Raw genomic sequence first — 27864 nt, 5'->3', positions numbered from 1 at the left:
CTTTAGTGAACGGTGAAACACAAACTTGTCCAATGTACTTTACTATAAAAGCAGACGAGATCTTTGATGTAAACGATTTTATTACTAAGCAATTTAATAAATTAACACATCGAGAACAGACAAATCATCCAAATAAGGGTTCTGGATGGACATTTAAAAGCTGCAAACAACTAGTTTTGAGCCTTAATAAACACGAAATAATGAACGCAGGATCATATATCGATTTGCCAAAGAAAATCAAAGATAAGAAAGCTTGTGTAAATATCAAAAATAAAGATGATTTCTGTTTTGTTTATTCTATCCGATGCGCTATTGAAAAACCTGAAAAGAATGCTGACAGAGCAAAGCAATACGAGAAATTTGTAAATGACGAGATATTTTCAGGTTTCGAGTATCCAATGTCCTTAAAAGATATACAATTATTTGAAAAACGAAGCAGTAAAGCAAAGTATAATTATCCGAAAATGTCTGTAAATGTCTATAGTTTTGATGAAAAACTCAATATTGTTCCGTTACAAATTTCAGAAATTTATGATGCCGAGTTAGAAATCGATTTATTGTATGTTAAACAAGATGACAAATCTCATTATGTTTTGATAACAGATTTAAATAAGCTCGTTTTCTCTCAGTTATCTAAGTGTAAAAATAAAAAATTTCTATGCAGAAGATGTTTAAGCCATTTCTACAAATCTGGAGATTTAACAGACCATTTAGAAATTTGTAAAAATCACGAAGTTTGTAAGCCAATTATGCCGTTTCCAGGTCAAACAACAACATTTATTAATTATCAAAAGAAATTTTCTCATCCTTACGTTATTTATATGGATTTTGAAAGCATATTAGAGAAGATTCTCACATGCAAAAACAATCCGCAAAAGTCGACTACAACCAAGATTCAGAAGCACATTCCTTATGGTTTTACTCTATATTTAGTGTCAAATGTGACAAATCGCATGTACAAACCGATATGTTATCGAGCCAAAAATGAAGAAGATTTGCCGAATGTTCCAAAACAATTGTTTGAAGAGCTCAATAAATTATCGAAATACATAGCTAAAAAATATAATTCTAAGAACAAAAAACCCATGAAATTAACTGAAGAAGAAGAAATTTCGTATCAAAATTCCAGTCTTTGTCATATTTGTGAATGTGAGGGTTTTGATAATCAAACAAGAAAAAAAGTACGAGATCATTGTCATTTAACAGGTAAATTTCGAGGTGCTGCTCATTTATCTTGTAACTTGAATCTCAAATTTCCTCAAAATATTCCCGTTTTCTGCCACAATATGTCAAATTACGATACTCATTTGTACATAAAAGAATTGGCTAAACAATATGGAAATGTTGATTTGATTGCAAACACCGATGAAAAATATATAAATTATTCTGTAAATTCTGGATATGGCTATGAATTCGAAGGTGATAAGCCAAGAAAATTCATCAAGTTTTCTTTCGTAGATACGTTCAGATTTATGGCATCGTCTATAGAAAAGTTAGCTAAAAATCTAAAGAGAGAAGACTTCAAACATACAAATCATTTTATACAAGATGGACTGAATGAGATAATAGAAAGACAGTCAAATGACGACGACGAGATTTTTAAAATTCTATCTGGAAAAGGAATATTTCCCTATGAATTTATCGACAGTATTGAAAAACTTGATTACACAGAAGAATTGAGAATTCAAGATTTCTATTCACTTTTGACAGATGAGAGCATATCTGAGAAAGATTTTCAACACTACTTAAATGTTTGGAACAAATTAAAAGAGAAAAATCTAGGAAATTACTCTGATCTCTATAACATTCAAGATGTTCTATTGCTCGCTGATATCTTTGAAAATTTTAGGAATATTTGTTTGAATTGCTATAAGCTTGATCCAGCACACTATCTAACAGCTCCCAGTCTTGCATGGGATGCTATGTTAAAATTAACGAAGATAGAATTACAATTAATTAGTGATTATAATATGTATTTGATGATCGAAAAAGGTATTCGCGGAGGCATTTCTCAGTGTATTAAACGATATGTGAAAGCAAATAACAAATATTTAAAAGATTTTGATAAGACAAAGCCCGAAAACTATTTGTTGTACGTCGATGCAAACAACCTTTATGGGTATGGACTTATGCAAAAACTGCCGTATAGTGATATCAAGTGGATGGATCCTAAAACGTATACAACAGCAGAATGGAAAGAAACAATTTTGGAACTCACTGGCGACGAAGATTATGGCTATATTCTCGAAGTCGATCTTGGATATCCAACAAATTTACACGAACATCACAAGGATTTACCTCTTGCTCCAGAACATTTTAAAAACAAACTTTGCACAACTCTACTGGATAAAACTGAATACGTCGTTCATTCGAGAAATTTGAAGTTCTATTTGGAACAAGGTATGATTTTGAAACATGTGAATAGAGTTATTGCATTCGATCAGAAGCCTTTTATGAAAGAGTACATTGATTTTAATACTAATATGAGGACCAAAGCTACAAGTGACTTTGAGAAGGATTTTTATAAGCTGATGAACAACTCAGTTTTTGGAAAAAGTATGGAAAATGTGCGAAATAGATGCGATATTAGACTAGGAAATGAAGAATTTTCAATGAAACAGGCCAAGAAAACGAACTTCAAAAGCTTCACTATCTTTGACGACAACTGTATAGCGAGTCACATGTATAAACAAAAGGTTAAATTTAACAAACCGATCTACATAGGATTTTCAGTTCTTGACCTATCAAAATTGCTAATGTACGAGTTTTATTACAACAAATTAAAGAAGTTTGATCCAGATTTGAATCTGTGTTACATGGACACAGACAGTTATTTTCTAGAATTGAAACGAGATCCTTTTAAAATTATTAAAGAAAATATAGATGACTTTGATACAAGTGATTATCCAAAAGATCATGAATGTTTCACTACTAAAAATAAGAAGGTAATAGGGAAATTCAAAGATGAGTTAAATAGCGAAGTTTTAGAAGAATTTTGTGGTTTAAGGTCTAAGATGTACTCGTACAAATATCTAGACAAAAATCCAGTTAGGTGTAAAGGAATTAAGAGAAGCGTTGTAAATAAAACAATAAATATCGAAAACTTGAAGAGATGTTTGTTCGAAGATAAAGAAGAATTTAGGGAGATGACAGTCATCAAAAGTTATAAACATGAGTTGTACACTGTTACCATAAACAAGCTGGCACTGAACGCTAAAGATGATAAGAGAATTGTCCTAGAAAATAAGATCGATACAGTACCGTATGGATATAAAACAGATATATTAGACGAATTAAATAAACTTGGAAACTTTGATATGTAAATGGAAGATGATTTAATTCACTGTCACAAGTGTAAAAAGAAAACGAAAAATATAGATTCTAAAATTGTTCAAACTCAAAATGGATTGTATAGAATTGCTGCAAAATGTTCAAAATGTAAGACAAACAAGAGTAAGTTTATAAAGAATCCAAATCCAAAACCTGTTAAGCAAGAATTGAAGACTAAAGATGAGATAGAGATTGAAGCTCGAGAAATTCATGCACCAGTACGAAAAAAGTTTAAAAAGAGAAAAATTATAACTTTAGGAATTGACGATTTATGGGTAGCAGATTTAGTAATAATGTCTAACTATTCAGATCAAAATGATGGATTTAAGTATATGTTAAATGTTATTGATACTTTCTCAAAATATGCTTGGTCAAGAGCTATCAAAAGAAAAAACGGCAAGGATGTTTCAAAAGCTTTCGAAGATATAGTAAAAGATGCCATAAGGATCAATCACAAACCTCCTAACCTACTTCATACAGATAAGGGTTTAGAGTTTAAAAATAAAGAATTTAACGATGTTTTGAGGAAATACAACATTAAGATTTATCATACTGAAAACGAAGAGAAATCAAGTATTGTAGAGAGATATAACAGAACTCAAAATGAGAGAATGAAAGTAATTTTTGAGATTAATAAAAACTTTAAATGGATCGATATTCTTCAAGAAATCGTAAAGAAATATAACGATACTGTTCACAGCACAATCAAAATGAAGCCTAAAGACGTAGATAAGGATGCCGAAAAGGAGTTATTAGAGACAGTTTTCGAGTATGTTCCACCTGAAATTCACACGAAAACTAAATTTAAAGTCGATGATCATGTAAGAATTGTTAGTAAAAAACAAACATTTTCGAACAAATATAAGAACAATTGGTCAAGAGAAATCTTTGTGATTTATCAAATTAATAACACAGATCCTGTAACTTATAGTATAAAAGATTTAAATAATGAAGAAATAACCGGAAAGTTTTATGAATATGAATTGAGAAAGTCAAAGATTTTTTCTATATAAATGGAGGCTCAAAAGAAATGTTCAAGGTGCAAAGAATTTAAAGATTTTGAAGCTTTTCATAAAAATAAGAATACCAAAGATGGATTATACTATTATTGTAAGGATTGTCATAAAAAATATGCAAGAGAATTATACGATAAATTAGAAAAATTAACGTTAGAAGAGAAAAAATGTTGCGTTTGTAAAGAAATTAAGGATATTTCCAAATTTTACGATTGGCATTATAGTAAAGATAACAAGAAGGCTTTTTGTAGAGATTGTGCTAGAAGAATTAAACGAGAAAGTCAAAAGAAACCGACTCTTTGCGAGTGTGGACGAATCATTCAATGGTTACCTTATCTTCAAAAACATTTACAAACAAAATATCATAATTCGAGAGTTTAACATTTTCATCGTGTAATTTAGATATTCTATAAATCAGTCGAGATTCTGCCATATTTGTAGTAAAATGATTTCCGTTGTATAAAATATTCAAAGATTCTTTCATTTGGTTATACAGATTGATAGAATTTGGTTCGTCATCAATGAACAAAATCTCTAATTCAGGATAATTTATTTTTAGATGTTTTAATCGGTTTGGTATTTCTCGTTTCTGAGCTCTGATAACATAATAAGGCCATTCCCACATGTGATTCTTCTTAATTAATACAAAAACATGGTGCTTTTTCTTATCAAAATTTTTACATATCATATCTCTCTTCATTAATTCCATTCGCAATTCTTGATTCTCTATTTTCAAGGATTTCATTTGACCTGAAATTTGTAACTGTTTTATTTCATCTTTTAACTGCTTATTTTCGTTTTTGAGTTTGTACTCACCATATTTTCTAATGGAAGGTAATACTTCTTTCGTAACCCAATTTTTAAACAATTTCGCTTCTGGTTTATGCGATCTCAAAATTAAAGAATAAAGTCCAGATTCATTAACGAAAACAGTGTTATTTTGGAAGTTTGAAGGTAAGCTATTTATAGCCCCCCTTATATTTAGATTAAAATAGAAGTTTTTATCATCTTCGTCAACGTTTATTCTGATCGTTTGCATAGTATTTTCATATTCTAGAATTTTTGCTACGTCTTTAGCCTTAAACCAGATCACATTGTTTTCGTCAACAATCGTAAAGATATGTTTGTTATTGAATTTTAGTTGATTATTGAGTAGGTCTACAACTGACTCCATTTAGATAGAAATAAAATTTAACAAGCAATTTTTATTTTGAGTATAAAGTCCTGATTCATTGATGAAAATAGTGTCTGGATGTAATTTTTGTAAGAGTCGCGATTCGATACCCTTGTCAGAATCTATGTTTTCAAAGCTTTTTTTGTATTTTTCTTTAACATGATCTATGATAGCTTGTCTCGTATTTTTAAATTCCAATATTTCTGCAACATCTTTAGCCTTAAACCAAAATTCATTATTTTCGTCAACAATTGTAAAGATATGTTTGCTTTTAAATCTAAGTTGATTATTGAGTAGGTCTACAACTGACTCCATTTAGATAGAAAAGAAATTTAACTAGTAATTTTTATTTTGAGAATGAAGGCCAGATTCATTGATAAAAAAAGTGTCAGGATGAAGATTTTGAAAGGGTCTATGGCATAGACTCTTGTTTTTTAAGTAAAAATATTGAATTTTGTCATCATCATCAACTCATTTTTATTCCTTTTTCAATCTTAAATATATTGTTGTTTTACTCTCATTATTTAATAAATTTCCCTCAGAGTCTTGTATAGTTAGAACGATTTTTTGAATTCTTTTAATATTTTTTCTAATTGGAATATAATCGATTTCATTCGGTTTTTCACTGATTTTTGATCCATAAGCAACATTTGGGAAAAAAGTGTACAAAATTTCAGATTCTTTGTGTAAATGTTCGGTATGATTTTCAAAACTAGGTTCAACGAGATTGCAGTGCACTTCAATTACATCGAACGGTCTAAATTTTGGCGTTTTATTTCCTAAATATACCTGATTTGGCTCAATAGTTTCTTGAACAAACCCTAACAATTCTACAATAATTGCTGAAAACATTATTCTTACTGGTGATTTTATTTGAATTTTATTAGAGAGATAATTTTTTTGCATTTCAAACTTGTTTTCGTCAAAGTTTAAAGATTTATCTGATTGTTTGAATGTTTTCAGATAATTTTTAAGGGAATTTTTTATTTGATCGAAAGTATAATATCCTTTGTTTAAACCGTAATATTTTGTTATGTTCTTCTCACTAAATCCTATACAATAAGGAGAAATTTCACTAATATTTATTACAAAATTGTCAGAATAAAAACCGCTTAAACCGATAAAATAATTTGATTCTTCCTCTAAGTGTATAGGATGTTCCAAGTTTAAAACTAATTTAGAGCTTTTTGAAGTCAACTTGAACAGCTTCATTTTCGCAAGCGGTGCTTCAAGATGAAAATCTTCTATTTAAATGGAGAAATTTTTAAAGCAAAAAGATCAGATAAAACTTCAAACGTTTGAAGAAAATAAGAAAGATCAACCAATCAGATTGTTAATTGTTGGTTCAAGTGGATGTGGAAAAACAACTTTACTATTGAATTTTATCTACAATAGGTTGATTCCTTATTCCAATTTGTATGTTTTTAGTAAATCTTTAGAACAAGACGCCTATAAAAAATTACAAGAAAGATTTGAAAATATTGAGAAAAACTTAAACAAAAAAATATCACATTTTTATAATGCTTCTGAGGACATAGTTCCGTTAAGCGAATGTAAACCCAATTCGTTAATCGTTTTTGATGATTGTATTTTGGAAAATCAGGACGTTATTAAGGAATATTTCGTAATGTCCCGTCACAAAAACATATCTTGTATCTATCTTTCCCAATGCTTTTCAAAGGTTGATAAACAAGTTATAAGAAATAACCTGAATATGTTGTGTATTTTTAAGCAAGATGATCACTATTCGAGAAAGATTTATAACAATTATGTGGGATCTGATATGAGTTTTAACCACTTTATTGAGTTATGTGATAAAATTTGGAAGGAAGACTACGGATTTTTAACTATTAATCTAACTTTGAAGCCTAAAAGTGGTAAATATTTGAATAAATTTTCCAATATAAACGTGTGATAATCTAGTTGTTTTCATGATTTTACGTTCACGTTTACGTTTCGTGTTCTCGTTTTTACGTTCCACGTTCACGTTCATGTTTCACGTTCATGTTTCACGTTCATGTTTCACGTTCACGTTCATGTTTCACGTTCATGTTTCACGTTCATGTTTCACGTTTTTACGTTCCACGTTCACGTTCCACGTTCACGTTCCACGTTCACGTTCATGTTTCACGTTCATGTTTCACGTTCATGTTTCACGTTCGTGTTTACGTTTCACGTTCATGTTTCACGTTCATGTTTCACGTTCGTGTTTCACGTTCCACGTTCACGTTTTACGTTCCGTGTTCACGTTTCGTGTTCTCGTTTTCACGTTTCGTGTTCACGTTTCCACGTTCCACGTTCACGTTTTACGTTCCGTGTTCACGTTTTACGTTCCACGTTTCGTGTTCTCGTTCCACGTTCACGTTATACGTTCCACGTTCACGTTTCAAAATTTTTCTAAATAAATGGCGAACGTAACTTCAGAAGAAGCGAAAAAACTTGATCAAATCGAAAAGAAATTAATAAAAGAATTTAAAGAACAGATTCGAATTGATGAAAAAGAACAAGAATTTATTCAAAAAATTAATCAACCTGTAACTTCTGCAATTAAAAATGTTGAAGGTAAAATTGAAAATGTTTTAAGTGATAATCAAAATTTGATGAATTTGGTTCCAGTTGTACGACAATTTGCTGATATTTCGATACCAGAATCTGAGATTGAATTGCCAAAATTACCATCTTCAACACCATTTAGACCTCGAATCATTGAAGACTCTACCATAGTTGAACCAATAAGTCCTGGAACAACGGATATAATAATTGGTGAAATTGGTAAAAAATTTCTTCCTAGAGCAAAGGATGATAAATTTGGTTTGTATTGGGACAGAAAAAAGAAAAGTTTTATGATTGGAAATTTGCCCGTGAATTTTGAGCATAATGATATCATTATTAATGAAAAAACATATGAAGGAACTCAAGGTTTATGGAGATTATTAACAGGCACTGATGTTCCAAAAGACGGTTTATATTCTGAAGAAGACTTGAAAAAGTATACTGAAATTTTATGGAAATCTGATTCAATTTACAAAAATAATGATCCATCAACTAAGAAACCAAAGTCAAGTAAAGGTAAAAAATATCTCAATTTGATTAAACCAATTTGGGAAAAACGAATCGAAGGATCAGGTGTGAGAAAATACAGTGATAATAAGATTGAGTACAGATATATCGACGATTTGACAAAACTCGATGGAATTATTAATTATATTTATGCTCAAGCAAAGGCTGGAAACAACAATTTTTTGAACGAAAAGAAAGCGATTAAAGATTTTATTTCGAACAAACTTGATGAAATGATTGAAAAACCTGATGGAATTAAATATTTAAAACGAGTTTTGCCGGCAATAAGTTCATCTATGATTGAGGGTAGTGGACTTTTGAATGATTTTATCAACAATTTACCTTTTGAATTACACGTACCAACTTATCAGTATCTGGGGCCTGGCACAAAACTCGAAAAAAGATTGAAAAGAGGAGATCCTGGTATAAATAAATTAGATCAAGCTGCTATGGAACACGATATTTTTTATGCAAAACATAGAGACACAAATTCCAGACATATCGCAGATAAAGTTTTGCAAGATAAGGCAATGGATAGATTTTTATCAAAAGATGCTAGTTTAGGTGAAAGATTTGTTGCGCTTCCAACAGCTGGAGCAATGTTTTTGAAGAGAAAACTAGGAATGGGAATCGAAGAGAACTTGAAATTTTAACTATATAAATGGAGGTGAACGTAAATTTCAGTAAAAATCAGAAAGAAAAAATAAAATCCGCTTTTAAGAAGAAAATACCCGTTAGTATTCAATTTAAAATAGATCAACTAAAAAATGGCGAAGATAAGATATTTTTAACAAATAGACAATACAATAAACTCGAAAAACATAAGAAAAACAATAAAGGAACCAGAATAGAATTTTCTTATAATCAGTTGAAAGAACTCAAAAATGGTGGACTTTTGAAAGATTTATTAGATTTTGGAGAAAATATTCCAGTTGTTAAAAATGTTGTTCCTTATGTTCGTAAAGCTGCTCCAATCGTTAAAAAGGATGTGATTCCTATTGTTCGAAACATTTTAAATTGGTTAGATAAAGAGTTGGAAGATGTTACAGGATCTGGATTAGATGAAAAAACTTTGAATTACGTGAAATCAAACATTGAAAAAAAAATTTAAACCTTTAACATTCGGGGAATTGGAAGAAATCTGCAAAAATATTAAACATTTTAGAGGAATCTTCATGAGAGATACATTACCTGAAAAAGTTAAGAAATTTGAATGTGGAATTGTGAATTTAGACTCGATTATGGGAAGTGGAACGCATTGGATTTGTTATTATAAAAATGATAAGAATGCATGTTATTTTGATTCGTATGGAAGAATTGAGGACAAACCACCTATAGAATTGATCAAATATTTGAAAAAATCAAGCGTCTACTACAATGATTCTCAGATTCAAGACTATAAAGATCCCCCAATTTGTGGTCATTTATGTGTTTTTGTGTTGAATGAACTGAGTAATGGTAAAGATTTTAAAGAAGTTGTTAACAAATTATTGCTTAATAAATATGGATTCACAAAATATTTTTGACGTATTTGGAACACAAATTATTCAAAATGTAGATAATAGTTTGAATTTTGATAGTTTGAGAAATGAGTTTGATAACAAGTTAGAAAATGTATTACAAAACCTTCCAGATTCAGATATGTTTGCTGTCGAGATTGAAGATTTTAAAGCAGAATATGATAACAAACTTGCAAATTTCATGAGTTCAAATGAAGTTGCTGATAAAATAAAAACATTGGAAAAAGAAGTTGATGATGGTGTAAAAAAATTATTTACCAATTTAATGTCTCACATCGAAAAAGCTGATGAAATTACTGAAGCAATCAAAGTTGAAAAGAATTATGTTAGTTTGGCTAATAAGAAAAGAATTGTCGGTGTTCGACCTGGTATTGACAAACATGATGTTGTTGTTAAAGAACAAATTTTAAAACCTCTAAAATTATCAGAAAACATCGATATTGTTGATTTACATGATCCGAATGTTAAAAATGCCTTAGATTTTAAAGGAAAAAGAATTAGCGGTGTTAGTAAAGGAATTAATCCATTTGATGTTGTTGTAATGATTCAATTAGAAGATCCTATTAAAATGTTTAATGAACTAAAACAAAATTATGAGAATCATAAACAGCATGTTAAAGATTTTACAACAGAAGTCTATGACAAGTTAGAAGCCAGAAATAGAAGATCAGTAGACGATGTTGGGGAAATTAATGAAAAACTTACTAAATTTAAAGAGTCTTTTGATAAGTTTAGTTTAGATGCTACGAAAACTTTTGAGAATATTGGTCATAAATGTGTTGAATACAATGATTCTTATGCTGTCAAATTTCAAAAATTAGAAGAAAACTTTAATAAATTTAAAGAAGATGTTGTTATAAGTTTTAGAGCCATCGACATCAGATTTAATGGATTAGGCGGCTATGATGACTAATTTTCCTTATATAAATGGCGCTCATATATTGTGTGAGGTGTAAGGCAAAAACTGCAACAAATGATATAAAATATTACGCAAATATCAATGGAGTTAAAAGAATTTCTGGAAAATGTGCTGAATGTAACGCAAAAAAGAGCCAATTTATAAAAACTTGAAATTTTTCCCTAATAAATAGAGATGGCGGGACACTACAGTGCTTTCGATCTTTTTATAATGCAACACGAAAGAGATTTGAAAAAAGAACATTGGGATGACATTTCTCAAAAATATGAATTATCCGAAGATATGATGAGATTATACGTAAACAAATTGAATTGGTATAACATTGCTAAATATCAAAATCTGTCCCCAGAGTTCATTCAAGAAAATATACATTATCAATTAAAAGATCATATGTCTGTTCTTTGCCTCTATCAACACTTGAGTCTAAAGTTTTTGGATGAAAATAAAGATACAGTTGATTGGAACAATATTATAGATAGCGGTTACTATCCTGTGCAGATTTTATTGAAATATGTGGCCGAAATTGCAAAATTTAAGGAAGAGAATCCTGAATATGACGAAGTAGATCATTAAAAATGACTCTAATCTTTTTAATTATTTTACTAAAATTTATATCTTTTCTTATAAAAACGTACATTAGATCGATGAAAAAATGATACATGATGTTTAAAATTTCTAAATTTTCTCTTATTAAATGGTGGACTACAGAAAGTATGCTAGTGATATTGAAAGGGCGGAGTTTAAAAATTTCTATCCAATTAGTAAACAACATTTGAATGAACCGAATAAAAGAACTGAGTTTAATATTGATTTTGGAGATAACTTTTGCTCGTCTAACTTCCAGTTTTATATTTCTGGAACTTTAACAAAACAAGATGGTCAAGCATATCTTGGAACTGATAATGTTAGATTAATCGATAATTTTATACCGTTTTTATTTTCTAAGATTGAAGTAAGAAAACACAATAAATTGATAGAAGAAGTCGAAAACTGTGGCCAATTAAGCACTATTAAAGGAACTATTTCGTATTCAAAAAGTGATGTATTTTCAAACAGTTTTGAATCAACTTTTAAATTTGGACAATTTGAAGCGGTCGGTGATTTAGCACATTTCGGCTTAGGATTTTTTGAAAATGTTACTATTCCGATCTATAAAGGAGGATTTTATCTAAGTTTTATAAGAGCAGAAGACGATGATGTGATTCTGAAGACTGCAACTGGAAATGTTATGCCTGTTGATGGCAAAATTACAATTAACGAGTTTTTCATTAGAGTTCCGATGATTGATTACAAAACCACGAGTAAAATTCAGTTGATTGATGAAATTATAAAATCTCAAAACATCACGTTTAATTTTCTAGATTGGCAATGTATTGAACAAAAAGGTATTTCCGGAACAACTTATTCGTTCGATATCACAAATATTTATAGAAATATCTTCAATCCCAAGTTCGTTATTATAGGTTTTCAAACAGATAGACAGAATAATCAAGAAAAAAATCCTTCAAAGTTTGATAGTTTGGATGTAAAAAATATCAGAGTAAAATTGAACGGTTCTTATTATCCAGATGAATTACAAAATTTAAACATTTCCGGTGGTCTTTTCAGAATCATGTATCAGATGTATCAAGATTTTAAGAAAGTTTACTACAAAAATATGGAAATGTATTACAACCCCAAAGAATTTATAGCAAATAGACCCATTTATGTCATTGATACAACAAAGAGTTTGACAAATATTTCTAGTTCAAAGAACGATATAATTATCAATATGGATTTTCAAAAAGCTGTTACAAACGCGATTTGTTATGTGGTTGTGGTTTCTGAGAAATTTTTAGCCTATGATGTGATTAAGAACGATATTAGAGAAATTCAGTAAAAATCGTCTTATTTTCTGTTGAGCGAATGTTAGCAAATTTCATTATTTCCGTTTATAGATTTTTCATTGAGATTTCTGGATTTTTTCATTAAAACAGCTTAAGAAATTAGAAGCCTACAATGAACAGTAAAACAGCTATAGATTCGGTTAATTTTTCATTCGTGAGTTACAGATTAGTTTATTGTCCTTTAAACAGTATTTTACGTTGATTTTCTGACTGTCCCAAAAGTGAGCTAGAACCCTCACATTCATATCTACTTATATATATACATACATACATATATATACATATTTTACGATTTAGTACGAGGCACCTTGGATGCATTGTACCAGAAGCAAAAGTTGCTTTTGGTTTTTTCGGTAGGAAATTATCAATGCAAGCTTATTATAACTTCGTTTAGATTTTTACAATTTGGTTGCGTTCTCAAATTGTAAATATTCTTATGGACTTGTGGTTTTAATTCAAATTTAAAATTTCCTCCAAACCAATTAAATATAGCCGATTTTTACCACTTGAGAGCTTTTGATTGTTTCACTATGTTTCATTTAAAATTTTCTAAAGGGGAGAAAAGCTATAATTCTTTCAAAGAATTCTCAAATTTAAGGCCTCCTTGTGTTTAAAGTTCATAATCCAATTAGGTAAGAAGAAATTTCACATGCTATCGTTGAATCAGTGAATGATAGTTAATAGCTATAGTTTTATTTGAAAAAAAAAAAACTAATGTTAAATATAAATTATATATATATATATATATATATATATATATATATATATATATATATATATAAATTTGTTGTTAACTTATTGCTGAAATATATCTTCCTAATATAATCATATAGATATTACATTGATTTTCAGTGCAATGAAGATGGCTTAAATAGAACTTTTTCGATGGACCAATCAGATGAGTCCTATGGTTTGGACGACTCATGTCCTGAAGAAATATTTGCGGGTGTAAGTCTAGAGTTGATATGTTTGAATCACCGGCTTAATATTATATATTATTAGTATAATTTAATAACTTACTTTAAAGCATTACTATAAAATCTATAACAACGAACAATGCAGAGTTGTCTCAGTTTAAATATAACTGGTTTATTTTACTAGGTTGTAACAATTCCATATGTCTTTCTTTTCATGCATTTTATTTTTATCAAGAAATTGGCAACGTTTTTTGTACAAAAAAGTTTTACTTCGTTAAATTATATTAATTACTGAGATAAAACTATCTACATATGTTTTTTGAAGTCTCAAGGATTGTTTCACTTATATTAATCTGTTTTTTTCGTTAATACTTCTAATAATTTCAGAAATATTATTTATTTATTTAAATTGATTTTAATAAGTTTTGCTTGACGTAAGCGAATTAAAACGTACTTTTGGTTTTTTACAATTTAACAATACATATTCCATAATGTATAATTGTTATGTAATAATATTTAGTATGTTTTATGTAAGAGAATATTTGGATCTCCCCACCAAGCTATAGCCTACATTTGTTATTATCACTTATTATGTTTCAATTAACTTTTCTATAGTGTTTCATTTCCACCATGATATGATATGAATTATTCCCATTGAAATGTTATATTAAATATCAAATTGATCTCAACCGCCGCTTTTTTAGAGGCGTAGTGATGTGATTTAGTTATTTGCTGGGTAAGTGTTACGTTGTGTGTACCAACAATAATACTGAAATATTTACGAAAATATATTTTTTGAAATAGTGCAATGAGGAAATTGCAGAATGATAAGTGGCCACTACGACAGGAAAGTCATTGATATTCTTAGCTGCGTAAACATAACATACCAAAATGACGAAACGAATTACGTTATAACGTAAGTTCATAGCCATCGTAATTGCGTCTATTACAAAATTACTACACAAATGATTGGACATTATTTGAATTAGTTTTAAGCAATATTGTTTTAGTACATAAAGAAACAGCTAGCTTTAATAATTAATTATAATAAGGATGTTATTTGTATTCGATAGTTTATGTATGGACAATAATTAAATTCCCATATTCGATTGAGTTGGTGACCTCTTATTATACAGCCAATCAGTCTAGATTGTATAAATAACCATTTTCTTGCTCTAGATAAATTAATTACAAATTAATGAGACAATACTCATAACTTATGATTGATGCATCACGAGATTGAGCTAAATTATGTACAGTTCTAGTATGTAACGAGTAAATCATTAAAATGAGTTTTATTTGACTTTTGTATTATTAACTGAATATATTATCGTAGCCTCTGACTTGTGAACAAAGACATATTCACTATCATACAGCTTACAAATATCAATTTGTTATACAAGTTGTGAAACAATAAATCTATATAAACTACTTGCAAGTAATGGCCACACGGTGTGAATAACATCTGTTTTGCAGACCTGTAACATCTGATGAATCAATGACGAAATTGAGTTTTATTTACCACACCTCATAAGATCTTACCAACGAATTATAACATTGAAATTTTATAGCACAATGTTAATATGTGACATAAGTGTCAATACTTAGCTGTACTGGACCAGTGTTTGGACGTGACGAGTTATTAAATGTTGCGTAGGCTAATAATTAAACGAATTATAAATTCTATAAAGGACAGTCTTTACATTAACTATGGAATATCGCTTTCAAAGAAACATGTTATACAATGACTTGAAATAATAACTGTATGCATCTTGTTGACTTCTTTTATTGACGGCTGAAATATTTATAATTATAAATCATTATTACTAGCAGAATAATATCTAGTGATATTACAGGCGTTTCCTGCACGTGAACGTACTCCTGTCGGCGGGTCTTGTCCTCCTGCCGGTGGCCCTTCACGCGCACGTGCCAGATCCTCTTCTCCTTACGGTGGGTCTTGTCCACCTGGTATGGCACCTCCAAGGGTAAGTGAATATATGTACGCCTGAAGATAATTTCACACACACACACACACACACACACACACACACACACACACACACACACACACACACACACACACACACACACACACACACACACACACACACACACACACACACACACACACACACACACACACACACACACACACACACACACACACACACACACACACACACACACACACACACACACACACACACACACACACACACACACACACACACACACACACACACACACACACACACACACACACACACACACACACACACACACACACACACACACACACACACACACACATATATATATATATCCTCATTATTAGAAATCCGCTACAAATTAAACGACGAAATAACGATAAAAACTACTACTAAATATGTGTCGAACAATGTTCAAGCCTATAACCTAACAGTAGGTATTGAAAACAATAATATTTGAGATGTTGCAACGTCATTGATAATTATTTGAATTTGGAGTGTTGTCTTCATATTTGATATTACTGCATTAGTTTTGCTGTAAACCTTGAATCTAAAGCCATCTAGATTGATTGTGAGTAGTTTTGTTGTTTCTGAGTTATTTTGATTTGAAAGAAGTGAAATCTTACCATTTTAAATTGTATGTAAAATATTTAAAAATCATTGTTTTACAAAAATCCCAGTACATTAAAAAATGTATATGTAGATTTATTCCAATACTAAATTCTCCAGTTAGTTAAAATACTTTTCGGCAATTAAAATTGGTACAGAAAATATTACTTTATTAATAAAAAACTGTATTATTTCGCCAGGTCCAACCTGAATGGAATATAAAAAGTACTGGATATGTTTTAATCTAAATTATTGTAATTCTTTAATGATTTATCAGATATAATTTTTGAGGATTTATTTGGGCTTCTAAAGAATTGTATATCAACATTTAGATTTAGGAAACTATATTAGTTGGTTGCATGCTTTGACTCTCTCAATTATGTATATGTACCAGAACATGTTACATAACAGCCTGTGCTCAAGTATTTCTTGAGATACCAAACAGATAGAAAGACAGTCAGGCAATAAAACACAAAATAAATTTTTAAGCCCCAGTTACATTTTAATTTGTCATTCAGTCAGCCTACTGTGTGACGTGTTTTAATGAACGTTCAGTCAAATCTCATACAGCAGATAGACATGCACTTTCATAATATTTACTCTTGTTTATGTAAAGGTTTCGTGAACAATTTAAAATTATAAGAATTAAATATTTCTCGATGTATTCTTTGGATAGTGAAATATTGTAAGCTTGGATAGGCTCCAATATATCACCATAATCACATGACGTTGACTATGTAGAAATGACTTCACATGCAAAAGTTCATGCCCAGAGGGCAGAAAAACAGGAATATAGACAGATAGATATACAAAAAAGGTATCTTGCCAGAACCCTTAATGATAACTAATCAAAGTATTCAGAATTTTAAGTTTATAGGTCAATTATTACTTATTACCTTAGTTTTAGGCTTTGCTAACACTCAGCCAAATATTAGTTGGTTAATTGTGTATGTGACCGTATTAATCAACTGGGCCTATTTAGATGTATGTCTAAATTTAATTTCCCCTCCCCTTCATTTATACAGGCCTATTGCTGTGATTTACTGTTCAACTGGCTAAGATCCACCTGACGTGTACCACCAACAATACTGAAATATTTATGTAATAATGAAATGGCATCACAAATAACAGTTATTACAGTGATTATTTAACTTAAAATATTATATATTAATATAAAACTCGAAAAAATAATAGTTTCAAAGTATTTAAATCAAATAAAAATATAAAATGTACCTTAATTTGTATTGAAATGTTTATAAATTACAACAAATTAAAATGTTTTGTAAAAAAGAACAACTAAGATAAAATTGATTTCCTTAATTCTACAAAAATCAATTCGTTATTCTAGTCGTATAAATAACAAATGAATGAGACAAGACTCTAAGTTTTAGATTTATTTTGCAGCCTTAGAATCTGATGAGTGAATTACGAAAATTAATTTTATTTGCACTTACAATGAGTTTAAATGTCTAAGATGAAAGTTTATATTAGCTTTTCTTAATTTAGTCAATACGTCGAAAAATGTAACAACAAATATTAATAACGTTCTATTTTGTGAGGCTTTTCAATAGGAAGGCTTATTATACATATCACAAATGTACTATGGATTTTGATTCGTTTTTTTAAACGTATGAGTAGCAAATCTATAAGATAAGACTTCTTACTGACCTCTAACATATATTGAGTGAATGAGCTTTTTCGCTTACAATACGTGTGATGTTATAGGGAAGATCTCCTGTCGCGGGCCCTTCAGGACTCCGCCCTAGAGTCTTCACTCCACCCGGAAGGCCTAGAGCAGATCGCCCCCATCAATGTCGTGTAAGTTAATACAGTACTAAAAGTAATTTTGAGTATTTAAAATTTGTCGAAGGTGCATGGATTATGATTACGTAATATAGTTAAATCTGGATTTTCTATGTCACATGTTTCGCAACTTTATTTATAATTTGCAAAACTTAAATTGAATGGCGCTTATTCAGATTACTGGTTTTCCTCTTTAAAGTTCTTGAAGAGGCATGAAAAAACAAAGAATCAGAAAAGGGAGGTGAGAAGTGATGGAGGACTGAAGGAATGTCAAAAATGAATGCATTCGTCTGTATACCTTGTTCCCACCTCCACTTTGAACTAAAGTGTTGATATTAACTTCTATTAAACATCTACTTAATTGTCCATTCATCCTTCATATCTTCTATATTGTGTTGTTGTTTCATCAGTTTACGATATGTAACTGAAAAGTTCTTACTAAATCCTTCATAACCTTGTAAACGTCGCTTAAAATTTCTTTTAAACTTCCTTTGAGCACACACAATCTGCTTTTCTTCGAATTAAATTTACTTACAGCCAAAACTTCCCTTTAGGAATTTCATAAATTTTCACAATTCGCATATACATGCTCTGCCACTTTTGATACTTAAAATTATGTATGTAATTTTTTGATATATGTAATACCTTTTTTCTTTGATACAGTGTTTCTCTTCTTCTCATTATATTGCCCTACTCTGAGCCCATAACTACTATATAAATAGCATAGCTTCTTCTTTAAAACTAATATTCTTTCTTCTTCTCATTTTTTCCTATTACCTAGGTTCTTGGACATTCCATTCCAGCATAGGTCCTATTGCTCTCATAACAATCGACCATCGTTTGCCACAGCTATCGCTGTTACACCTTTCTCAAATTGTGGCCGTAAGTACCATCAAATAAAGAATTTCAGAGCGAAGCTCCCAAGCACCTACTTGGTGGCTGGCATCATTTGGCCTGTATTGCGTTTTAAAGTATTAATGAACATATAATCCTACTGCAAAATTCTCTTTACTTTTACTCACTTGACGAACATGTCATGTACTGCATCTAATGTTTCTACAATGTGAGTAAATCCATAGTATCAATTGTTGAGCCTTTTCTTTCTGTATTTAGTCTACGAGCACTTCTTTATTCATTAAACCATCAAATTCTCCTTTATCTCCCCAATAACCTACAAAAATTGTGACTTCCCATTGATACCTCTTTACTAAAACAGGGATCAGGTTTCTTTATAATTGAAGTGTATATTCCGTCCTCTTTGGCTTTTTATTTCTCCTCTTCTCCTTTCTTATTTCCCATAAGTATCTTGATCTTATCTCTCATTAGGTGGTAAATCTCTTTCCATATTCTTGGTATCGTTTCCTCCATTACTCTGGCTATCAGCTCTTAAAACTATATTGCACGCCATTTTGCATCTTTATTTTCCCATTGTAGGACACACAGGCCTTCCATTAATATCATATCGAAATTCTCACAATCTTCATCCATTAAATTTTAAGTTCCTTTTTAAAATGTTTCATGCTGTGTTAAAATTAATCAATAGATTGTTATTTAAGGCTAACTCAAACTACTTACATTTCTTGTTACATCACTTGCAGTTATTGTAACGTTGATGTTGGGCGAAACTCCAAACATTGCGTTGATTCTTCTTAAACATGGTTAACCTCCTCTTTTATTTTAATTCTTGCAGCTTCCATTAAAAATTACATTCTCAAATTGATTCCTTTTTTGTTAGTCGCATGACTCAATCTCATAACTGTACGTTTTACTATAATATCTCAACAACAGGATCGCTTAAAAAGTTTTGTGTTATAGGTGTCTTGTTCAATGTTCAATTTGAACTGTAGTCTGGGAAATTATATTATGGTTGAGGCATGTTATTGTACATGTCTTTGGTTTTCTTAACCTGCTGTTAAAATGATATATCATAATGCTAAGGAAGCCCACCAGTTTAGAGTACTCAAGTGAAAACATTTACATCTTTACAATGCATTAAATGTTTTGAATAAGGCGCAAACTGGCGCAATCAACAGAAAGTATTAACATTGGTCAAGTGTCAGTAAATGTGGATTATGACACGTAAATATTTAACGTTTAGTTTAGAATAAAAACTATTCTTGATGGTTTTCCAGATCCTTTCTTCATATACTTTTTTTTGGATTTCAATGAATATTAAAAATAGCTGAATTGATCAAGTTGTTCTCTTAATTAACAACCTTTAATACAACATTTTGAGATTTATTGTATTTATAAAATTAATAGTAGGTAATTTTTAGGATATGGAAAAAAGATAAATAAATTTAATAATGTTATATTTATAATAAGTTAATGAGGTAGTTGATGGTTAATATATAAAATAATGGTAAGAAATCAACTGGACATACACTAGCAATATCTTCCTAGAAATTAAGATTAGAATAAAATTATATGAAACTTTTTTATAGCAACAACGAATTAATTAATAAACACACAGTATTTTGAGTAAAGGCTAAATGGAGTGTAAAAGAATGCTTCATTTAAAAATTAATATACAATAAAATTGAGAAATTAAAATATAGATCTAATTTAACTTTTCTCTGATTGTTTAACAGAGACTAGATGATGGCAGTGATTATTCGGTAAGTACGAGTAATTTATGTTACTAAATAGCAAGCTTATTTCTTAAATAGTGTTTTGTTTTATATATAGTTTATAGATTTAATTATATCTTTTATTTCTTCAACAAAAATTATGTTCCTACACCAGGTGATGGTGTACTTTTTGACATATATGAAATTTATAATGCGGTATAATCATTCATAATTATATAAAATGAGTTGCGTCAGATGTTAAGTTTAAATTTAATTTATTACTTTTATAGCAAAACGAATAATGTTATTTTTTGTATTTATGTCTAACCGCAATATAACACTTAAGCATCTAAAAACACGAGAAAATTTAAAGAGTTTAGAGTATTGCAGTAACATATTTCATAATAATGAGACCAATTTAATGTATACAATGTTTTTTTATAAACAGGGGTGCGAGGATTTGAATTCGTCGCTCGGAACCTTGTCGAGCGGTAACGGGTCGGTATGTACCTATTATTTATTAAGATATCTAAGTAAGTATTCTAAGTTTAACATATCCAAGTTCTTTGTCCAACAGTGATTTATATGTTTAATGTAAGTCAGGGTAATATATATATATATATATATATATATATATATATATATATATATATATATATATATATATATATATATATGTAAATATGTATATTTGCATTCATTATTAATATAATTAGGTGTAGAAATTGTTGTTTGTATAAATAAATTTAGCGATTATTGTACGTAACAAAATACAGTGCCTACAATATACTAGTTATTCTTTAATGAACTTTCGATTCCTAAAAGTATAGAGTAAAATATTCCTTAACAATTTCCTAATGCAAACAATAGGATTTAAAAAGGATTTATTGATAATTTTATTGTTATTACTGTTAAATTATATAAACCCTCATGGATTTCCGCTTTTATTGAACAGTGTGTTAACTTTCTTCATAACCAATTTAAAAGTGTATATTTTTGATACTTAACACGTATAGATTGATTTAGTACAGTATCGTTGAGTAGGAGAGCTGGTCATTTTTTATTTTAACATTGAAACATTAAAATTATTTAAAGAGGAAAGAGAAAGCATTCATTCCTTCATAAATTCTCAATTTGAAGCCTCCTGGAGTATCTTTGCAATCTGTGGCTAATACATTTGATTTAAAAGTTATTTTTATTTAAAAGAAGTGAAATCTTGTCATTTTAAATTGTATGAAAAATATGCAGAAATATTTGTTTTTCCTGCCCAGTACATTTAACAATGTATGTGTAGATTTATTTCAATACTAAATTCTCCAGTTCGTTGATACATTTTTGGTAATTAAAATTAGCACAGCACATATTATTTTGTTAATAAAAATTTGAAAATGGTTTACTAGGTCCAAGCTGAATTGAATTTCAAAATACTGAATATCTTTTATGTCAAATTATAGTAACTTTTATAATGATTTGCCGGATAGTATTTTTTATACATTATTTGGCCTCTATAAAATTGTATATTACTATTTAGATATAGGAAAGTATATTAGTTGGTTGCGTGCTTTGTCTCTCTCTCAATTACGTATTATTTAATTATGTATATGGCAAAGTAACAGTAAACGTTACATAACAGACTGTGCTCAAGTATTTCTTGAGATACCAAACAGATAGAAAGACAGTCAGGCAATAAAACACAAAATAAATTTTAAAGCCCCAGTCACATTTCAATTTGTCATTTAGTCAGCCTACTGTATGACATGTTTTATGACGTTCAGTCAAATCTCTTGTAAGGGGTTTTACAAGGATGCCATCAGGGGTGTTAGTTTGCTAAGTTTGTCCTGCCTGTATATCTCTGCAAAGTCATTTTCAAGTATGACTTGGTCCAAGGCAGGAACTTTCACCAATACGGCACAAGAGGCAGATGTGATTCCGCGTACAGCAACACAGAAGAGCAAAATTGGAAAGTTTCCTGCCCGAGGTTGGTGTCAAACTGATCAATAGACTCCCAGAGGAAATAAAACAATTGAATGACCCCAACAATTCCAATCTCGGCTAAGACACATCTTGGTGTCTAGGCTGTTCTACTCTGTTGACGAGTTTATGATGAGCCGCTGGGATGCAATTAAGAACTATTAACTAATATGATCAATTCTCTTGTTCTGATATAAAGTGTATTAAGAACGGCTAACAGAAGTAAATGCCATTTGATTGAATGAAAGAAATTGTGTCCGCATCAATGGCAGTTATTTGTAATATTTTATGCGATGACTTATGATAACAACATTTTTCAGTAGGCAATTTTTAATTTGCAGGAGATACTAATTTGTTGATTTCAAATGGTGTAAGGTATTCACTAAATTTTGTAATAAAAGCAATTTTCGAAACATCTAGTTACAATCAACTGCGTCTTAACCCACAATTACGTTTTCTTTTTTCTTTTGATTTTTCTAAGGAATCTGTAAGTACAGTATTGAATTTTGTGTATTTTTTTAACTGCGATTCCTTACAGCAGCAACATCTATATAATCTTTATAACTATTACGTTTTACTCATACTTAGTTAAAAATCGAAAATGGTAATTTTATTTTTGGTTGGTATATTAAAATTAAAATGTCTGTTAGTTTAAGACCTTATTATCTTTTTAGACAGGATAAGTAACGTACTGTTATGTACAAAGTTGTCATTGTCTAAATTTGTATTAAAAACAAATCTAAATTAACTAGAAATGAAACAACCAGCGTTCTAGGCACAAGTTAAATAGAAAATGTAAATAGTAATATGTACTTCATTCTTTTACAATAAGTGCATATTACATATATTATTTATTATCTGAATACAAAAATTAGGGTACATGTATGAATAGTGTGGGTTTGTATTAGTATTTGAGTAACATCTGAAATTTTTTTAAACATTAAATATTTATATAAATTGCATTTTCTTTGAATATACCCAGTTAGTTCTTTGTTATTTTCCAAGAAAACTGAAAGTTGTATGGCAATTTGCTGTATATATTAATGATGTTTATCAATAGTGATGTATATTGAAAGTTGCATAATTAAACACCATAAGACACATGAAAATTAAGAGAAACCTAAATAATTTGCATTGACAAGAGTTAATTCTCAATGACACTAATAAGTATTTATTTGATAGACTAAATAAAGCTAATATATGAGATAAATTGTAAAGACGGATTAGTTGCAATAAAATAATTAATATTCTTGGGACAGTTTTGTCGTCTATAGTACGTGTGATGTTATAGGTATGTCCTCCTGCCGCGGGCCCTCCAGAATACGTAAGAACTCCACCTGGGAGACCTAGACCAGAGACATACAAGGCACGCCGTGTAAGCGACTGACAGTACTAAGTATAATCTAGCGTACTTGTATGTTAAGGTGTAATGATTTTGTTTAAATGATATAGTTAAATCTGGGAAAGAGGCTCTTGTCGATTAAGTTTTCCTCTTTAAAGTTCTTGAAGAGGCATGAAAAAGAAAAATACCGGAAAAGGATAGGAAATAATATAAGGGAGAAGAGAGGGAGGGCTGGAGGAATGACGAAAGAGAAACATTCATCTGTATAACTTGTTTCCACCTGGACTCTTAGCTTAAGTGTTAAACTTGACTTCTTTTGAACATTTACTTTTTCCGATGATTTTCCATTTGCCCTTAATATCTTCTGCATCATATTATTGTTTCGTCATGTTACCACATGATTCTTTTTTTCTTCTTTATATCCCCAAACTTGGTACATGACGTTAGTACATTATATTCAGAATCCATTAGTACATGCTCTACAACTTCCGCTTGTTTAAAATATGTAAATCTTTCTTTTACCAAGATGAATCTTATCAGTTTGGCCTTAAAATTCTCAATAACATTGGCACACTAGGTCGTTTAAGGAGTTACTCACTTAACTCGTTTCACCCTCTCACACCAGGCACATATTGTAATATTTACCTTCCTTTGATTCTCTTTTTTTATCTTTTTGCTTCGACACAGTGTCTCTTCCTTTTAATATATTGCTCTACTCTGAGCCCATAGCTGCTTCTTTATAATTCCATGTTTTATTCTTTCAACCTGTCACACCTGTCAAAAATTTTCACCTTTGCATAAAGCATAGCTTCTTCTTCATAAAATAATCTTCTTTCCTTCTCCTTATTTTGTTACCATTACGGAAGCTTTTGCGCATTTCCAATATAAAAAATTATTGACCTTCTAACCAGAAAAAAATATAAAAATAATAATAAATTTGTAAAAAGAGTTTATGATAATATTTAATACAGAAAATTAAGTTAATAAACCAATTATTTCTAGTAAAATCCTAATTGAAAATGACCATGGAATAAAACATGAGACATATGTATAATACCAATGACGAACACGAGTTTTAAACGCGAGGTAAGTTGAGATAAACTATATTGACAGAGGTTTGTTACATGCTTTTACAATTATTATAAAGTAGCGTTTTTGAAGTAAGTCAATAAATTCTAACTTTGCTTTTATTTTTTTTTACAGAGGTTATATCATGGCTCTGAGGGTTCGGTAAGTAACTCTGTTACTAAATATAATTTAATACATGTTTCGTTTTTTTATCTACAGTTAATTTTATTGCTTAGCATATAAATATGAAAATTATGATAGCAAACCAAGTGATGTATAATATTTGTACAATAATATACAGTTAAATTATTTCACATTAACCTTATACCTTATAAAAATACATCATATACGAAATGAGTTGTCGGATCTATCCAGTTTAAATTTAGTTCTTTTTCAATAAAGAAGTGAATTGTATATTTATATCTGACAGTGTACTATACCGGTAGCAAGAAAATGTAAAAATTAAACCATTTACATTAGAACTTTTTCATACTCTAGATTGATCAACCCAATTGAGGAGTTAAACAATAAAATGGGCCATCTCCTGTAAGAATGAATGTTAGCTGTAACACAATTTATAATCTTGAGACGGCTTTGTTGCACATAATGTCTTTTTATCAAACAGGAGTGCGAGGATTTGAATTCGCCGCTCGGAACCTGGTCAAGTGGCAACGGGTCGGTACGTACTTATTGTTGATTGAGATATATACGTTTAGGCTTTTATTATACGTTAATAGGGTAGCTTATAATTATTAACAGATATACGATATTGTTCCTGCGATTGTACGATCAAGGACTAAATACATTCATAATTGGTGACGTAGGTTTATTTAAGTCTTAGCATTTAAATCTATAGAGTATCCCAAAATTATAGCTTTAACATTAATTATAGTTTTCTATATTAAATTTGGTAGTACAGCGGAAGCTCTAAATCTATTTTGTAAGATACCTAAAACTATATATACTGTTGAACACTTTAAACAAATATTATTTCACGTAGTCTTTAGTAGACCCAATCAACCACTCAAAGTTTAAGAATCCTTTGAATGCCAAAAGGGCCCATTAACCGTTGTAGGACTTGTAAACTTATGATAAATCTTATTAGCAGTTTGACTAACAAAGAATACCAGATTAAAACCAATATTAATGACAATTTCATTAATTTTATATACCAGTTAAGGCGGCATACTTTTACCAAAGATTGTAATATTTGTTAAACCAATAATCACCTTAGTAAAACGTGTTAATAAACCCCTTTTTGATGCTGATTAAAATTCAGAAAACAAAAATAATGCCTACATATATATTGTAGTGCAAAAATAAAAATATCTGGACATTTTTATTTAATTAAATTAGTAGTCCTGAGCTCGTGACTACCCCTTCCACTGTACACCGTTGGGCCGACGACCACATGGAATCTGTCGGTTTGTACAAAATAGTGCAGGCCTTTGCTCTCTGATATCTGGAAATCATATCATCTAATTCCTTGGTGCAGGATACAAATACTATCAAAGTTCTTTTAAATAATCTTTGTAGGTATTTCATGCGTATATTTTACAGAATTCCATTTTTGTTTTTGCTACGTGCACATACAAATATTTTTGATAAATGTTTTTATAAGTTTATAGTAATGTAAAAATAATGTTTAGATTTTTCATTTTGTGATGTATGATTAGAATTTGATAAAGTTATTGTCATTACTGTTTCAAAAACATCTTTATTCTCGAAATGCTAGACATTTCTCGTTTTTGTACATGGCCCCTTGAGTATATTGTATTAGAAAAAACTGAATTTCTAAATGAAATTGATTTTGTGGTGGGGAATTATTAGTATAATTGCATTAAAAATATGTTTTATACTTTTACAATCCAGCTACACCCTCAAATTATACAAATCCTAACAGACATCTGCTTTTATTGAAATGTTTGTTAACTTTGTTCTTAACTAATTAAAAAGTGTCTATTTTTGCTACCTAAAATGTATAGATTGAATTAGTATCGTATCATTGAGCAGGAGAGCTAGACAGACTTTTAAATTTAAACACATTTAATTTTAAAAATTCACAAATTTAAAGCCTCCTTGAGTATCTCTGCAATATGTGGCTAATACATTTTATTGAAAACGAATCTTAAGTTCAAGAATTAAGTTTATTATCTAATTATATTTAGTAATAAAGAATCAACGGTATCGTTAAATTATTGTATCAGTATTTTATGAGAGTTATTAAAGTTTATTAAAGTTGACGCATTCTTTGAAATTTAATGCTAAATTTAATGATATCTTCCTAATATGTTTTTATTTGACTGATTTTACAGTGCCGAGCAGATGAGACCTATATTTCGGATGACTCATGTCCTGCAGGAATAACAGAAGATATAAGTCTCGTGGATGATGTGTTTGATTCACCGGTAAGTTACTCGGTGATAAATATTATCATAATTTAATAGTTGCAAACCTTCCTGTTTATATTAGTTTATTAAGTTTTCTTAGTAATAACAAAACTATTATCTATGCCTTAACCCATATGTGGTTATTTTCATGTATTTTTAAAAACATTTGTAATCGTGTTTCTATAACTAACGCTTTTCTTGTTAAATAATTGTAATTACCGAAATCAAACTATTCGTATTATTTTAAATAGGTATATTATTAATACGTATTTAAATAATTTTATTTATCAATATACATGTG

The 27864-nt window shown here is 29.7% G+C and overlaps 1 protein-coding gene across 50 annotated transcripts in view; it reads left to right on the top strand.

Annotated features, from left to right (window-relative positions):
- Positions 1-27864, top strand: part of LOC124362991 — a 217854-nt gene that overhangs the window by 80611 nt on the left and 109379 nt on the right. For all 50 annotated transcript variants that reach the window (XM_046817976.1, XM_046818021.1, XM_046818001.1 and 47 more), the window contains 9 exons: positions 13758-13853; positions 15679-15807; positions 18145-18237; positions 20814-20840; positions 21241-21294; positions 24055-24138; positions 25309-25335; positions 25799-25852; positions 27489-27581. In XM_046817976.1, coding sequence (XP_046673932.1) covers positions 13758-13853; positions 15679-15807; positions 18145-18237; positions 20814-20840; positions 21241-21294; positions 24055-24138; positions 25309-25335; positions 25799-25852; positions 27489-27581 — 657 coding nt within the window. The remainder of the gene's footprint in view (positions 1-13757; positions 13854-15678; positions 15808-18144; positions 18238-20813; positions 20841-21240; positions 21295-24054; positions 24139-25308; positions 25336-25798; positions 25853-27488; positions 27582-27864) is intronic.

The sequence above is a fragment of the Homalodisca vitripennis genome, chromosome 5 (genome assembly GCF_021130785.1).
Source record: "Homalodisca vitripennis isolate AUS2020 chromosome 5, UT_GWSS_2.1, whole genome shotgun sequence".
NCBI classification, from domain to species: Eukaryota; Metazoa; Arthropoda; class Insecta; order Hemiptera; family Cicadellidae; genus Homalodisca; species Homalodisca vitripennis.
This window is presented reverse-complemented; position numbering and strand designations above follow the sequence as displayed.